The sequence below is a fragment of the Hyperoodon ampullatus genome (genome assembly GCF_949752795.1).
Source record: "Hyperoodon ampullatus genome assembly, chromosome: 2".
NCBI classification, from domain to species: Eukaryota; Metazoa; Chordata; class Mammalia; order Artiodactyla; family Ziphiidae; genus Hyperoodon; species Hyperoodon ampullatus.
The window spans coordinates 138,630,527-138,647,482 of record NC_136915.1 but is presented as its reverse complement, the minus strand read 5'-3'; the positions used below and the strand labels follow the sequence as shown (position 1 = coordinate 138,647,482).

The window sequence follows — 16,956 nt, the reverse complement described above, 5'->3', positions numbered from 1 at the left end:
TCTACAAACTGTAGACTACAAAAATGTTGGAGAGGGTGTGGAGAAAAGGAGTCCTCCTACACTGTTGGTGGGAATGTAAATTGATTCAACCACTATGGAGAATATTATGGGATTCCTTAAAAAACTAAAAATAGAACTACCATATGATCCAGCAATCCTACTCTTAGGCATGTATCTGGAGAAAATTATACTTCCAAAAGATACATGCACCCCAGTGTTCAGTGCAGCACTATTCACAATAACCAGGATATGAAAGCAATTTAAATGTCCATTGACAGATGAATGGATAAAGAAGATGTGGAACATATATACAATGGAATATTACTCAGCCATAAAAATGAATGAAATAATGCCATTTGCAGTAACATGAATTGATGTAGAGATTATCATACTAAGTGAAGTAATTCAGAGAAAGACAAATATCATATGATATCACTTATCTGTGGAATCTAAACAAATGATACAAATGAACTTAATTACAAAAGAGAAACAGACTCACAGACTTAAAAAACAAACTTATGGTTACTAAAGGGAAAAGGTATGGGGAGGGATAAATTAGGAGTTTGGATTCACATATACACACTACTATATATAAAATAGATAATCCACAAGAGCCTACTGTATAGCAAAGGGAACTCTACTCAATATTCTGTAATAACCTATATGGCAAAAGAATCTGAAAAAGAATGGATATATGTATATGTATAACTGAATCATTTTGCTGTACACCTGAAACTAATTCAACATTGTAAATCAACTATACTTCAATATAAAATAAAAATTAAATTTTAAAAAGAGATTAAAAAAAGAAGTGTCTTCCAATGCAAGGATCAGATCAAAGAACATGAATGGAATATTCCTACTGGGACGATTAGGAGGATAACACATCCTTGGTAGGTGCAGAGCCTGTTCACTTATCCTCTGACTTTCCTTGTTCCCTTGCTCCACTACATCCAATTAAGCAGATAAAAACTTTGAGAAAGCTGCCTCTTCCTTCACCAATGCCAAGAAGGACAAACTCAAAGAGCTATTTGTCTGTCTGTCTTCCTCTGATGTTGCTTCTTCATGTTTGAGCTATTGGGAGGAGAGAGAGGCAATAAATTCTCTTAATAAAAGCAAAAAATAAACATAAAAAACAAGGCTATATGGTCAGTCACAATCCTTGCTATACTTATATAAATAAGACCAAGTTTATTGAATCTAGACTTACTTTGCAAACAAATTTGTCTTAATTTGGCTATCTTTGATAGAAATGAGGGTGATTTTAGAGGGAAAAATTATCTTTCAATAGAAACCAAAATACGTATTGTGGATATTAGATTCTAGTGCTATTAATTTTCCTTGAAGTTTTGTTAATTACCTGAAAACTGGACTGTATCCTGAATTTTTCTAGTTTCCTCCACTACCTGACTACAACTCTCCAAACTAGTGTTTCCAAATTTTCTCCCACCCTTTTGACTTGGAATCATTGCAACTAAAACTGCCTTTTTTTCTGAAGTCCTGCATACTGAAGGTAGATACCTTAATATAAACTTCAGAGAAATCTCCACAGCAGCTCATGTTTAGACAATCTTCTTCGTTCCTGTTGCTATATGGACCACTCAGAAAGTTTACGTGAACATCTGATGGACATTCAAACTACAAAAGATGCTTTAACCCTGACATTTAGAGATCTTCTCAACTGTCTACCCTCAGAACTCAAAAACTGATACGAAATTTGCCTCAATTATTAACCATTGTTTTTTTGTCTCCATAGCAATGCCTCTTATTAAATACCTGATTGCTTGTACAGTAAGCTTAACTTCTACTTGGAAATACTGCTTTGGAAGAGAAAATTAAGGTAAAATGATCACATGGATGGACTCTAATCCAATATGACTTGTATCTTTATAAGGGGGGAATATTAGAACACAGACATGCACAGACTGAGGGGCAACCATGTGAGGACACAGCAAGAAGGTAGCCATCAAAGGAGAGAGACCTCAAGGAAACTAAACTTGATACTTTGATCTTGGACTTCTAGCCTCTAGAACTATGAGAAAATATATTTTTGTTGTTTAAGCCACCTAGTAGCCAGTGTGGTATTTTGTTATGGCAGCCCTAGCAAACAAATACAATCACTATTAGGGAAAAAAAATCATGTGCTTTGTTATTCCAGTAGAATGATTTTAACACTGATTACTTCTTACCTTGAGATTATAAAAGACAGTGATAAACATTACTGTAGAGTATATATGAGTTGTGTCCTATGAAACAAAGCTAGTTAACAAACACCTCTCAGCTGTAGATGATGCCATGTGTTCATCTGATCAGCAAGAGGACATGAGTGGAAGGGAGAACCTTTTCTGCTTCAGACAAGCAACTTCCTGGGTTACCCTGAGTATGACAAAGAGGGCCATTGCTTGGGGACCAGGTCTCCAAGCAGTCACAACAGGCCTCAGGAACCCACAAGAAAATTGTGAAGGAAGAATATTACTAGCCAGGCCCATATGTATCTTTTCCTCCCATCACTGCTCTTTTGTGAAAAATTCTTCCAAATACATATTTTTGTCCCAAAATATCATGTTGGATGCTCGCTACTAGGAGCAAAATTTTCTAGCATCTCTGTTGGATGAATTTTCACACTTGCAAAATCACTCAGAAAAGAGTTCATCCTCCCAACACCTCCCCTGCACCAGTGTCCCCCTAAACAGCATCTGACCACAATATGAAGGAACTTACCTCCCAGGTAAACAGGTGCTTGAATGTGATTTAATTATCTCTGCATCCTCTCCCTGGTCTCCCTGTGAAATCTAGTCACCTCTTTGCATTAAAGCATTTCTGTGAGAAGCCCTGTAAGGTGCTGGATATTCTCAATTCTGTCCTGCTGGTTTCTCTGAAGTGCCTAGAAGCTGTCCTCTCCACACACAAACTGTTCTGACAAACTTCATTTGAATGATTTGGATTTTAATTCTCAATTTGCTTCTGTTCCTAAGCTCTTAAGGCTTTTTTTTTTTTTTTTAACAATTCAGAAAAAACATCATTAAAAAAAGACAAGGTTGGGCTTCCCTGGTGGCACAGTGGTTGAGAGTCCGCCTGCCGATGCAGGGGACACGGGTTCGTGCCCCGGTCTGGGAAGATCCCACATGCCGCGGAGCGGCTGGGCCCATGAGCCATGGCCGCTGGGCCTGTGCGTCCGGAGCCTGTGCTCTGCAACGGGAGAGGCCACAACAGTGAGAGGCCCACATAACGCAAAAAACAAAAACAAAACAAACAAAAAAACTGTGTTATCAAATCTAATTTATCAAAAAACTTCAAATAGGGGCTTCCCTGGTGGCACAGTGGTTGAGAGTCCGCCTGCCGATGCAGGGAACACGGGTTCGTGACCTGGTCTGGGAAGATCCCACATACCGCGGAGCGGCTGGGCCTGTGAGCCATGGCCGCTGGGCCTGCGCGTCCGGAGCCTGTGCTCCGCAATGGGAGAGGCCACAACAGTGAGAGGCCCGCGTACCGCAAAAAAAAAAAAAAAAAAAAGGCAAGGCTACTCGCAGATCTAACATGCTAAGCTTTAACTTAGTACGTTCTTAAGACTGATGTTTTCCAAGGAACAAACTTTCATGTTTCCTGTGCAATAATAAAGGTTTGTTATAAAAGTTAAGTACGAAAAGTGAAAAAAAATAAAAATAGTGGTATCTTCACAGTTGAGTTCTTAACATATTTTCTGATATATGTAAAAAGAGAAAAATTGGCAAAATGAGTACCAACATTTTTAAAAATAATAATTAAGCCTAAATCCCTAGATTTACCTATTTTATAAAATAAGAAAATAACATTTTATAAAATACAATTTTATGAAATATGATTTTATAAAATTTGTATAGCTAAGTAACAAATGATTTGCCCAAAAAACAGATTGAGCAGGTGGAGTCCAGGGGGCACATTCTACAAAATAAATTTATTGACACTGTAAAGGGTTACTAGCATAAAATTGTGGTGGGAATAAAAAGGGCAGTGACCTTCCTCCTGAAGTTTAGGAGTGATCCCTGAATTGAGAGATATCTGAGTTGAAGTGGTCATTGGAAACAAATGGTAGAGAGAAATCACAGAGAGCAGACTGTATCAATTCCAGCTTCTGGACTCAGAGAAGGAAGGAAGAGCTTCAGATTTCATTGCGGAGAATGAGGCTGAGAAACTTTAAAATCAGATGCTCTTTCCCAGATCCAGGGGGCCAGCTAATGCACAAAAATGCTTAAAGCCACATAGGTATGTCACCTTTATTTCCTAGAGAAGATGTTAGCATTTTCTAAATCCTCATCTACCGTGCCTGGCATGCATTATTTTATAGCTTTCTGGAAGTTTCATCAGCACCACTTGTATATTTGTAGTACGATGTGTCTGTGGAGAGTACAGAATGCAGGTCCGGGGTGGGGGCAACGGACTCTTCTAGCTACCACAGTGAGTGGTGCCCCTGCAAACCTGAGTAAGGAAGACGACTTGCCTTTGGGTGGGTAGTGTTACAATCTGCATGTCTAGGGGCACAAATGTAAAGACCTACCCTGTTCTGGGAATGATTATGATTCTGACTGACCTCAAAGGGGTAATTATGAAACCCCTGGATCATCAGGATCTGGATGTTCCCTACTTTTTCCACGGTGTGATCATGACAGAAAGTGTGGCTGTAGATATCTGGGAACATTTCCAGAAATGTCCTCCTGTAGGAATTAATTATAAAGTAAATGTGTATAAAACAGAAAATAATATTGAAACCCATCAAGGGGAGTAGATCTTAAGGGTTAATATTGTAGATGGACTACTTTGGAAAAACTCTTTTTCCCTTGGAGTATTAAGAAGTCATCGCATAATTGCCATCTCTCCACATTTTGTTCTAGAGTGCCTGGTTTATTGATATCAGTGTGAGACCTGTTTTAAATAAAAATCTATTTGTAAAAATCCAGATCTGTAATATGTTCTAAATATCGTTATAGTGTCTTTTAACTATAGATTAAAAATCACTTCATTTTCAACAAAATATTTTGATGTAAACATCAAGTGTTTTGAAAACAAAGGGGATCTGTTTTTGTTGTTTTCTCTTTTATCTAATTTTTGTATCCATTTTGTCTGGGCATATTAAATGGTAAAAATATTTATAAGATTTGCAGTAGGTGAATCTTCTTAAAAAGAAAATACTGAAGGCCACAGAGTCTGGGAATATTAATATCTTTTTAATAGATTGATCCCCCTTGATTTCTTATTCTGGAGTAAAAGTACAAGTTTTTCCATGAAAATTAGACACACAAATCATCTGACACAATGTATGACAGATGGAAAATGATTGATGGGAATTTTGCTTTAATGCACATTGCTCATTGTAATTTTGCCCAGCTTAATGAACTGTGAATTAATAATGAGGAGCAACACATTCAATGTATTATAGTAATAAAGTGCTTTTATGGACATTTTTCATGTTTCCAGACTTTCTTGGCCATCCTGAACAATTTTAACTCAAAGGATTAAAAAATAATCGCTTATTTAACTGTGTTAAAATAGTCAACTTTGAAAAGGATATTTTCCTGTATGAACTTTTTCCTAATTGATTCCATTTTGTTCTGATCAGTAAAGTTACCTGAGTAAGCTGCACTATTAAAAAAAAGTGATCTGATAGAGTATTAGATGACATACATGACCATAGTCCATTGTTTTCTGATTCAACGACATAAGGGAGTAAAGTGAAAAATTAATACTTATGCATTTTTTAATTAGGAGAATAGAAAAACTAAATTTCTTGTAGAAATAAGCCCAAAGAGTCCTCGTGTCAGCCCTGCTCCTCTTAAAAGACCGTGATGCTGTAATACCAATGGATAATCTGGGAGACAACCAGCTGTCATTAAAATCGATTTTACCAAGGCAAGGACAATAGGTTGCTTATTAGCAGTGAGAAATCAGTAGTCTTTTAGAAGTGTACCCTTTGGAAAGTGTGAGATATATTATAAATGAAAGCCTTTCATTATTCATTGTTATAAGCCAAATGTAGATTAAATGTAGACTACCTTCAATTCAGATATTAAGATATCCTTCCCTCAGTAATTTTATGAGGTAACATGTATAATGTCAAGCATAGGCTAAGTCATATATTTTATAATCTTTCAAAAATTTTTAAAGCAATGTGTTAACCCTATAATGAATATAAAATGGATCCTAACTACATGTCTTAGAAAATGTGCATTTCATAGAATTATTTAAGAATGAAGCCTTAATAGCCCATCTTTTTAAGTATGTTAGCTGAACGTTATGATTGTGTAATATCATTTTAGGGCATTACCACATTTTAAGAAATAAAATAATATTCAGAAGCATAATTTTGCCAGAATGTAAAATTTAAAACCAGAAATTTGACTTGTGAAAAATCCTCACATGATTATTGGCCTGTTAAAAAATAAAGCAAACCCCACAAACCTGATGCAAGCTATTATGTGCAAAATAATGTGCTAGTTACACAGCCCTCTGGGAAGTGAATGTGAGTCCGGATGCTTCTTTCTTGGTTTATTTCATTCCTAGAGTACCTTTGTTGCATGTTTTTCTTATGTTTCCAAAGGAAACAAGTAAGCCATCTCAAGTTTAAGTTTTGTCCTCAATAAAGTAAAAAATGTGCCAGATACCTTCTGACTGGATGATAACTAAAACTGGACAAATATTTTCCCTCACTGGAGACTGACAGTGTTTTAGTTGTGCTTAAAATTTGTGATTCTCCTAAAAAAAAGAGTACAAATGAAAACTTATGGTTACCAGGAGATAAGGGGGGAAGGATAAATTGGGAGATTGGGATTGACATATACACACTACTATATATAAAATAGATAATAATAACCTACTGTATAGCACGGGGAACTCTACTCAATACTCTGTAATGGCCTATATGGGAAAAGAATCTTTAAAAAAAGTGGACATATGTATATGTATAACTGGCTCACTTTGCTGTACACCTGAAACTAACACAAATTTGTAAATCAACTATACTCCAATAAAAATTTTTAAAAATAAAAAAATAGAGTACTACATGCATTTCTAAGAAATAAACATTATTTTTTTCATTCTTCTAAAATAAATAGAAATAAAAAAATGTAATTTGTGATTTTCAAGCTAATGAACACCTAACAATGAAATTTGCAAATCTACATTTGGAATGTATAATTCTTTTGTTCAGAGGCAGTGACATTACAAAAGAACAAAACTTCTCAAACATATCCCCATTTAGAGTAATGCTGACAGTGAGTGTCTGGTGGATCTCAGAGGGGCACAACTGATAATATATTTATCATGCTGCCAGTTTGCTAAGTGGTTTCATATTCACTAAGAAAGACTTGGCAATGGATACTGAAGAATAGATGTGAGGTCTCTGTGAGGTCTTTGTGCCAAGTCTCTGTGTGTTGTCTCTGGGTGAGATCTCTGTGTGAAGTCTCTGTATGAGGTCCCTTTGGAAGGTATCTCTGGGAAATCTGTTAAATCTGTGCTAGGTTCCTGTCTGAGGGTCTGTGAAGCAACATGAAGTCCCTGTGTGAGGTCTCAGTATGTGATCTCTGAGAAAGGTGTTTGCGTGAGAAGTCTCTCTTGAGAGGTGTGTCTGTGAAGTCTTAGTGTATTGTCTCTGGGTCTCTCCATTTCTTTTTTTCTTTTGGTCTCTCAATTTCTTGTCTTACTGTACCTTATGGAAGACGGAGCAGCAAGAGAAGGGCAAAGGGACTTGCTTCTTTCTGTTTTCTTGCTGTTCCATCAGCATCACCTGTCTGTGGCATTCTCCCAGCAGGAGCCGGGGGGTCCAAGTCCAGCTTCCCCATATTCCCAGAACTCACTTCTGGGTGCCCCTGAGAGGACCCAGCAGCAGCCAGGCTCAGGTCCCAGCCCTGTCAACTCTTTCCTCTGGGTACCGACCCCTCCCACAAGTCCTGGCTCCACTCTCACTGCTGTGCCCATTCTGGAGGCTGCCTTGGGAATTGGGGCCCACAGGTAGGGCCTGGCTCCAGGGAGAAACCAGGGGTGCGAGCAGTCCTGTGCTCACTCTGCCCCCTCCACCCCAGGTCACAGCATTTCCACGTGTTGAGGGGCCTGACAGGGATGGGGGATGGGGTCCATTTCTGTTGTCATCTGGATCAGGGGCATCAGCTGGAACAGAAATCTCCACAATGAGAAAGACACCACCTGGAGCTGTGTCCACCATGCGCCCTGCACATGGCAGAAAGCACTAAATCACTCTAGAGAAATTCTTCCTCATCTCCCTGCTTTTCCATATGGATGAGGGTCAGGAGACAAGAAAAGCTGTGCCAGAAGCAGATCAGTGGAACACTCCTGGATTGCACCCTGCCCCATCCACTTTGCACAGGTCACCTCCACACCACCACAAATCCTGTCTGATTGCTTCTTCACCTGCCAGGCTCTGGGGTGATCAAGGACTGGGAGACAGGCAAGGCTTACTACACAATCACAAGCCAGTCCCCACCTCTCCCCTGGAGCAGTCCTTGGGCCATGTGTTTATGTGAAGGTCACCAGACTAGGAGTCACATCCCAAGTTCCCTAGTCCTGGCTTTTACACCTATTGTTAAGTTATCCTTTCTAAAAGTCAAGAGGTGATGATGTGTAAGCTTATTAAATATAGTATTAAGAGATTAACCTTCCCTGATTTGCTTTACTTCTATAAGTTTGACTTTCTGTTTTGACCTAAAGGTGGTTTCTCTAGGTCTGTGATCTTAGAGTTGGAATAGGGTAGAGACCCTGGGGTGGGGCCATGATGAGCTGCTGGACCCTTAACTTTTCCTCCCCTTTAGGCCTTTAGATGGTGGTTGTATGTCAGGGGGCTGCTCTTTCAGAACTGCACATTTATGGGAATCTGGTACCACTTTGCCTCCTTCCTTGGATCCAGTGATTTTTCTACACCTACATCCCACCCTAAATTCAGTGTTTGACCATCAGGTAGTTACTACCTACAGTCACACCCCTATTCCATTCATCCAAAACTCCTTCTCTGGGGTTAACATAGAGTGGAAGGTAGGTGACCCATGAACATAGCCATTCATTTATATGGGACTGGACTCAACACAGCCCTCAACAGCCTCCCTGATACTCCCCCCACCTACACACACACAGCTGGAAATGCCATCCTTGCTGCTGCTCTAAAGTATAGGAAAAACAGAGGTGGGGGAGGGTGATGCTGTACATTTTATTATGGCTAAGCTAAAAGGGGTTCATAGGGCATATCTCAATCCCAGCCTTCATCAGAGAGAGAAGGAACTCTTAAGAGCAGATGTTGTATATTCCCTACCAAGAGATCCAGGGGCAAGCTTTCTCCTGTTTCTGAACTCAGAGCCCATACTCTATTCCCCCCAAACTTCCATCCACTTGGCTCTGACACTTCCTGGAGCCTGAATTGGAATCTCCGGCCCTATCGTGTAAACCTATCCACTACAGTTGCATAAAGTTCAAAGTAGCATAGAAGAAGGAGAAAGACTGGTTGAACCAGATCCTTGGGTGTGGGTTTCATAGGTTTTTCCCATCTCATTGTTAGAGTAATTTTGGTTTGTGTAATGACAGTATTATAAGGTGCAATGAAGGGACACGAGACAAGGAGCAAGCTTGTGATGCTACTGTCAACCTCCCTCCATGCCCTTCCCTTCTAGAAGACAAAGTGCACAGCACAGACAGCAGCCATTACACTATGCTTTTATTAGAAAAAAAAAAAAAATATATATATATATATATATATGTATTGGGGAACATTAAATATCTTGGATGTGCTAATGAGAAAATCATTTTCTCTACATGGACTGAATTTTTACTTGGAGACATTTTTTCCTACTAAAGGGAAGACTAAAGAAGGATTTTACTGTCGACCAGGCAAGACACCTCCCCAAAGATGACAATACCTTGGACAGTGTTGATGGCGGGCTGGGGCACCTGGAATCCTTGGCCCATACTGGCAGGTACTAACTGGAAACAAACTCTTCTTGGGGGGCAAGGATGGGAGGCACCTTAGGCCCAGCTGCTCACCTTCGAACCTTACACTTTTCAAACTATGTTGGTGTCTGACTTTCCTTTCCCTGATAGAACAACTCTGGCCCTTGGAGGTGGCTTTATGACTGCAGGCTGTATAACCCATCATTCTCCCGTGCTCTGGGTAGGAGGTAAGCCTATGGTAGCAGAAACACCCACATACTGGGACTTGGAATTCCAGTTTGTGTTCATTTAACTTTGTGGCATGAAGTCCATGGTGAATTGCTCTTTTTTCTTCTAGGATCTGTCCAACAGCTGCCATGCGTGCCTGACCCTCAGCAGTCTCACTCTTCAAGATTGATCTGCTTTTGACTGATCCGTGACTCTGGGCAGTGGCTGATATGGGCTCTTTTTTTGCAGAGCATCTCGACCATTGACTTTTTTCTTGGGGAAAATCCACTTTAAAAATAGCATCATCCTTTTTCTGAAGAGGCTTTCTGGAGGGCTATGTTTCTTCTCTGGCATGCGCTGGAGACATCTGCTCCCAATAGAGTCCGTTATTCCCCTGACCTGGGCAGGGTGGCGCATACTTCCAGCTTGAGAGGTCCCTAATTCTTTAAACCTTTCTTCATGCTCTCCTGGTTTATGCCTCCTACAGTCCTCTCTTTTGTAAGTAGGGGCAATCATCTTGCTCTGGCTCTTCCATGAGTCTTGGAGTTTTGAAGTTTTGGTCTCCTGCTGCCCTAGGTTGCTCCTTTGGGCTTCCATAAGGCCACTTGGCTCCTGGGAAGCTAACCTGTCTCTGGTGGGGACTCTCTGGGGATGGCACTGAGGCACCTGAGAAGCCAAGTTGTCTGCAGCAAGGAACCTGTGTTTGGGAAAGTCCTGAAGCTGGTTGTCTGACTGTACCTTTCCTTTGGAGTTAAACTCACTAGCAACCTCCATGTTAAGGCATGGCTCACCTGGATGTTGGAAAACAGACATTCTAGGTAGTAGGAAACTTTTACTGGCCCCTGGCACCTCTAAACTCCTCATATGTACATTTGTGGTTTGGGACTTTGTCAACACTTTGGTTTCCAAGATAACACGAGACTGTGGTTGAAGAGCAGGAGACTCCTTGTCCTCCACAGCCTCCCTGGCCTCTTCACCTCTCAAAGACTGGGATCCTAAGTTCACCTCCATCACTGTTACCCTATGGCAGGGGTCTCCTGAGGCCTGACCACCACTCTCCTCTCTTGGCTCATTCCTGACCATTGCTGAACTTGGACCTGGCTCCAGGCTGTCCCTCTTGACCCATTGCACAGTCTCACTCTTCCAGGTTCTGCCCACAAGGCTGAGTGTGAGGGACTGAGAAGGTGGCCTGCCCTCCTGTCCAGTCAGAGAAGCCTTTGAGGGCCCATGGTAGTCACCAGATGGAATCGCTCCCAGGGCACTCTGGATTTCCTTACACTCAGTTGAGGGGACAAGGAGAGGCCTCTTCAGGGTAGGAACTGACTCTTCTGTTATCACCTTCTCTCCTGAATGAGCCTGAGGAGGTTTCTCCAGGAACTCAGCAAACTGGACTGTTGAGTGGGACCCAGACACACAGGTGGCTGCAGGGGAAGAGGCAAACTGCAGAACGGTGGAGGGTTGGAACTTTTTCAACTTAAAGACATTTATGGCCTTGAGGACCTTGAGTGGTAGGGTCCACCTGTGCTTCACCCCAAACCTTATAATATGTGCTTCCAGCACCTCTCGAGTGTCTGGATCAAGGAAGGAAACCCTACAGGAGGTGTTCATGCAGGGTTCCCAACCCTTCAAGCAGTATCTTCCACAGGCTCCAGCAGGCACTGCTTTGCACGTCTCACCAGGAGGGTCTTGACATGAGAGCTGATGAAAGTTGTCCTTGCCAGGAAGCCTCCCCAGGCAGCTGTAGGAGAGCAGATGGGGCCAGGATGGCTGGACAGGACAGGCAGGGGTGGGCACCTGCAGCCCAAGAACCCTCCTCTGCCCCCACACTGACTTCATAAAGCTCCTGCTCTCCCTCACTCTAGGGCCTTAGCCACGCCCTCCCATGGCTCCCCCTCCCAGGGCTGGGGTCACATTATAGGCTCTGGGAGGAAGGACGACCCAGGAGAGAAGGGGAAAGATTCTTTACCTTTGCCGAAGTGAAACCAGGTTGTGAGTCCCCTCCAGTTCTTCCAGGCAATCTCTGCAAGCTGGAAATCAGGAGACTGGGTCATGGTGGTGAAGGCAGAGGCCTAAGAGTCTTTCAGGAGGCTGAGTGCAATGGCCCTTTAAGGGAAATCTTTGGAGGATTAGACTCTGGAGACCAAGCATCAGTGTCCAAGGCCACATGTCCCTGACAGTGATGGTAAGTCTCACTTGAAAAGGGTTTGTCCTTTGCAAAGTGCTTCCACGTTAATTAGGCTCAGGCTCTGTTTCCTGAGGAATAAGCTCTGCCACTGGCATCCTCAGAGACCGTGAAGCTGGGCCCTCAGGACTAGGAGAGATGGAAGCTAACTCTCGGGGGCGCGCAGGGCTGAATGGCAAAGGCTTACCTTTCAAAGATCCACTTTTCTTCCTACTCCTGCTCCTCCCCTTCAGCTCTACTTGATGCTGAGAGATAAGAAAAAATGAGGGGCGAACACCCAACTCTCACTGTCCTCTATCTAGGCAAGCTGTGTTCATGAACAACATGACTTTCTACATTTAACTAAAACTCTGTGGGTTTTTTTCCCCTTTTACTTATTTTTAAAGTGGATAACAATATTTTCAGTTTTTCTTCTTTGAAGAGTGCAAAGAAGGTTTTTTTTTTTTTTTTTTTTTTTGCGGTACGCGGGCCTCTCACTGCTGTGGCCTCTCCCGTTGCGGAGCACAGGCTCCGGACACACAGGCCCAGCGGCTCCGTGGCACGTGGGATCTTCCCGGACCGGGGCACAAACCCGCGTCCCCTGCATTGGCAGGGGGACTCTCAACCACTGCACCACCAGGGAAGCCCAAGAAGGATTTTTTAAGTTTTAATCACCATAGATTTCTTCTGTCACTGTTCCTCTGATCAAGAAACACACACATTCTCAGACCTAAATGCCCACGTGAGCTTTGTCAGATAGGATTCTGCTTCCCAAGGCCAGACCTCCACTCCAGCCTCTTCTCTCATGCTCTCAGGGGCTCAGCCCCAACACAGAGGAAGGTCTCACTTGTGACACCCGCTGTGGGTAGGTGGCTGGTGAACCAGGGCTCAGGGGTCAGCCTTCCTGCAGAGATTGAGCTCTTAGTAATCCAGTCCTTGACCATTATTAGTCACTGCATTTGGGACTTGCCCTGGAGCCCTCTACCATACCTGAACTCCTGGTCTAAGATCTTAGGCTAGAAATCCTCATGCCCACTCTAACCCCTCTCTGGCCTGGCTTTTCCCTAGAAGGATGATGTTCTATACTTTTCTGAGAGTTCCCATCTCAGGAGTCTCTCTAAGTGGTTTAGAAAAGTGGAAATAAGAATAAGAAAAAAAGAGGGCTTCCCTGGTGGCACAGTGGCTGAGAATCCACCTGCCAATGCAGGGGACACGGGTTCGAGCCCTGGTCTGGGAAGATCCCACATGCTACGGAGCAACTAGGCCTGTGAGCCACAACTACTGAGCCTGCGCGTCTGGAGCTTGTGCTCCACAAGAGAGGCCGCGACAGTGAGAGGCCCGCGTACCACGATGAAGAGTGACCCCCGCTCGCCGCAACTAGAGAAAGCCCACGCACAGAAATGAAGACCCAACACAGCCAAAAATAAATAAATAAATAAAAATTTAAAAAAAAAAAAAAAAGAATAAGAAAAAAAGAGATAATCTCTGCTGGGATTAAGCCAAAGGTTTCTTACCTTCCTGATGTTTCTATGTTTCCTAGGTGGTGCTAAGAATGGATTACTCTGGAAGCAGGGGAGTAACATTAGGAAGAGCACCAGTCCACACAGGAACCCAAGGATGATATTAATCACCCAGGAAGTTGGGCTGGATCTCAGCCAGATAGCAACAATGTTTTTCGAAGAAAAGAGATTCTCCATCTTCTGAATTGCATTGCTGCCCTCAGGCAACAGAGCACTGGGAGTTCACTTGATGGCAGAACCCCAGGCCTGCATCACAGAGCTGTGGCCTTGTCACAAAGGGCTCCTGGCCTGCATCACAGAGCTGTGGCCTTGTCACAAAGGGCTCCTGAGTGTGGGGGAGGGGCAATAAGAGAAACAGGCTGAATCACTGCCCCGCCTTCCCATCCAGACCCACAGACACCTGCACCCTCCTGGGGCTTCCAGATCCCTCCTTCCAACTACTCTCATCCTGTCAGAGAGACCCTAGCCAATTTTCTGTTCATTGCATCTGGAACCTGGTTCCTTCATCCATTAGAGACCTTTACTTGAGGTCCACCAATTTGATAACTCTTGAACATCTTAAGCTGACCCTGGAAGACTGGCTGTTTCACAGACATTTTTACTCAGGATTTCCTTTGTCCTCAGCTCCAACTTTCCCACATCATGTTTGTGTCTTGTGTAAACCCAGGGATAGAACTTGAATTTCTTTTACACTTATTTAGTTTTGTGAATTTTGAATAGTGTATGTTTTGCCTCATTTTCTATCAGAGGGAACTACACACAAAAATTAAAATAATTTATTTTTCAAAATTCATAAGTATGAAAGAATTATAAATAGTTATGTAATAGGGAAGAACAAATCTGACTCCACATTAGATCTTTTTTACTTTAATCTTTATGCTTTGCTGCTGGAGTTAACTCTGTCCATCCCTGTAACCCAGGCTGGCTCTGCACTTTTTGGAAAACAATGTTGCCTATAGCCTGAAATATACAGGATAGACTATTTCTAAGGCTCTGACTTTTAAGAGCCCATTCATGGAGATAAAAAGTTGCAGAACAGAGAATAATAATTGTTTTGTTGGAGGCTTACAGGAACACATGACCTGACCAGGATCTGACCCATCTGGCCAGCTGCTAGAACAAAGGATCCAACACCAAGATATTTGCAACAATTAGCCATGCCCCTCCCTCACCTTGACTTTAAAAAGGCTTTGCTGAAAGCCTTCAGGGAGTTTGGGGTTTTTCCTGGGCATGAGCCACATGTCTTCTTGCATGGCACTGTGTAAACCCTTCTCTGCTCCAAACTCTGATGTTTCAGTATTTAGCCTCACTGTGCATCAGGCACACAGACTTGCATCTGGTAACAGTTAAACCTTCAAATGATGTTTTTGTAAGTTTGTAGTGTTTATAATTCTGGAGTTAGTAAATCTTTAAACTGCACAAAAACTTTTGGGACACACTGCAAACATGCACACACACACGTACTCATTTTCCTTAACCAATCTAGTACTTTCAAATCCAATAATCCATAATTTTCTACTTAAAAAAATCTTTCATATGTTGTCTCAACCCAACTTCTTAGTTTGCCACGATAAAACAGTCCCCACTCTCCAGATAAATTTTGAAATATGTGGTCTTAATCCATTAGGGCTGCTATAACAATATACCATAGACTGGGTAGATTAAAAACAACAGACATTTATTATCACAGTTCTGGAGGCTGGGAAGCCCAAGATCAAGTCACCAGTATGGCCACCTCGTAGTGAGAGCTCTCTTCCTGGTTCACAGCTGGAGCCTTCTCTCTGTATCCTCATATGATGGGAGGAGGCTAGAGATATCTCTGGAGTCTCTTTTATAAGGCACTAATCCCATTCATGAAAGCTCATAAGCACTTTTGCATGGCCCCGCCTCCTTTCTGTAAGAGGTAGGATTTCAACATGTAAATTTTGAGAGAACATTAACATTCAGACATGTGCACTCCTTCTATACCCGGAAGCTAGGAATGGGTTAGGGTGAGCCAAGGTCCTGACCCTAAAGGGCTGTAGGGTGAAGAGTAGGACTAGGGGTCAAACCCTTGGGGCTGAGCCAGGTCTTGAGCAGCCTCTTCAGATATTCCTAGTGTGTTATGTATGTATTCTCTTTTCTGAGTGTGCCTTGCCTTTCCTGCCCCATCCTCCCAGGCCCCTGAAGCTTCAAGTCCAGCCTGAACCATATAGAAAGGGAGCTTTGAGTCTTACACAAAATTCCCTTATGACACCACTTTCTATCCCTTAGCAGTAACACAAGATTCACTGAAGGATTCACATGGTAAATATGTCTTAATGCCCCATGAGGGCTTTAAAATAATGTGTATTCTCTGCTTGTTGGTCATCATTTTATACAGTTTTAGTGGGAACGTGGGCATGTGAGTTTATTTGGCTATATTGCTATGAATGTGCACTTTCACAAACATATCTCCTACATCTACTATTTTTCCTACAGTATTTTCCTCCCATATGCTATTCTCACCTTAATTCAACCTTTTATCAAAATTTAGACTTAGGTCTCTCACCATGTGGACATGCTTTGTAACAAAATAGCTTCAACCGAGGAGGTCAGTGGAAGGCCTGGACCAGCTACCTTGGTTCCATGATAGTAAGCAAAGGATCGCAAACTCCCATGTTAAGCTTAAGCACAAAGCAAAGTTTATTTAAGCATAGGTACACTCTCAGAGAGGGAGAGAGAGAAGGAGAGAAAGAGCAGGCTGTTTCTGAGAACAGGCTATTTCAGCGAAGTGAAGCAAGCCCAAAGCAAAGCAAAGTATATCGAAGCAAAGGTACACTCTCAGGGGGCGGGGGGGATGGGTGTACTGTTTCTGCAAATTGAAAGCAGCATTCCTATAAAGGCTTACGAGCGCTTTTAAGGAGCATTTTGCAGAGAGGTGGGGGTGAGTGACAAGGATCATTATTTGATTGACAGTCCTGAGCTATGGAACAAGTTTTCTGCTGCGCATGCTCTCATCCTTGAATCCCCAAGAAATGCCTACTGGGTGGGGGGAGGGGCAAAACCACATGTAATTTATTGTAATTATGGTCTAATGAGTCTGGATTTACTATAGGTTATACGCCTGTCTGGTCTGGGCATGCACAGCCTGGAGAAGTCGCCTTGTGTTACTGTGCCTCTCTTTAT

At 42.4% G+C, this 16,956-nt stretch overlaps 1 protein-coding gene across 1 annotated transcript; it reads right to left on the bottom strand.

Annotated features, from left to right (window-relative positions):
* Window positions 1-957: 957 nt before the first annotated feature.
* LOC307065636 (spermatogenesis-associated protein 31A6-like) lies at window positions 958-14,405 on the bottom strand (the record flags this gene model as incomplete). The annotated part of the gene is given in 7 exon segments (XM_079722528.1): window positions 958-1,074; window positions 4,535-4,691; window positions 9,891-10,368; window positions 10,371-11,866; window positions 12,095-12,155; window positions 12,498-12,555; window positions 14,334-14,405. Coding segments are annotated over 7 exon segments (2,439 nt in total).
* Between the last annotated feature and the right edge of the window lie 2,551 nt (window positions 14,406-16,956).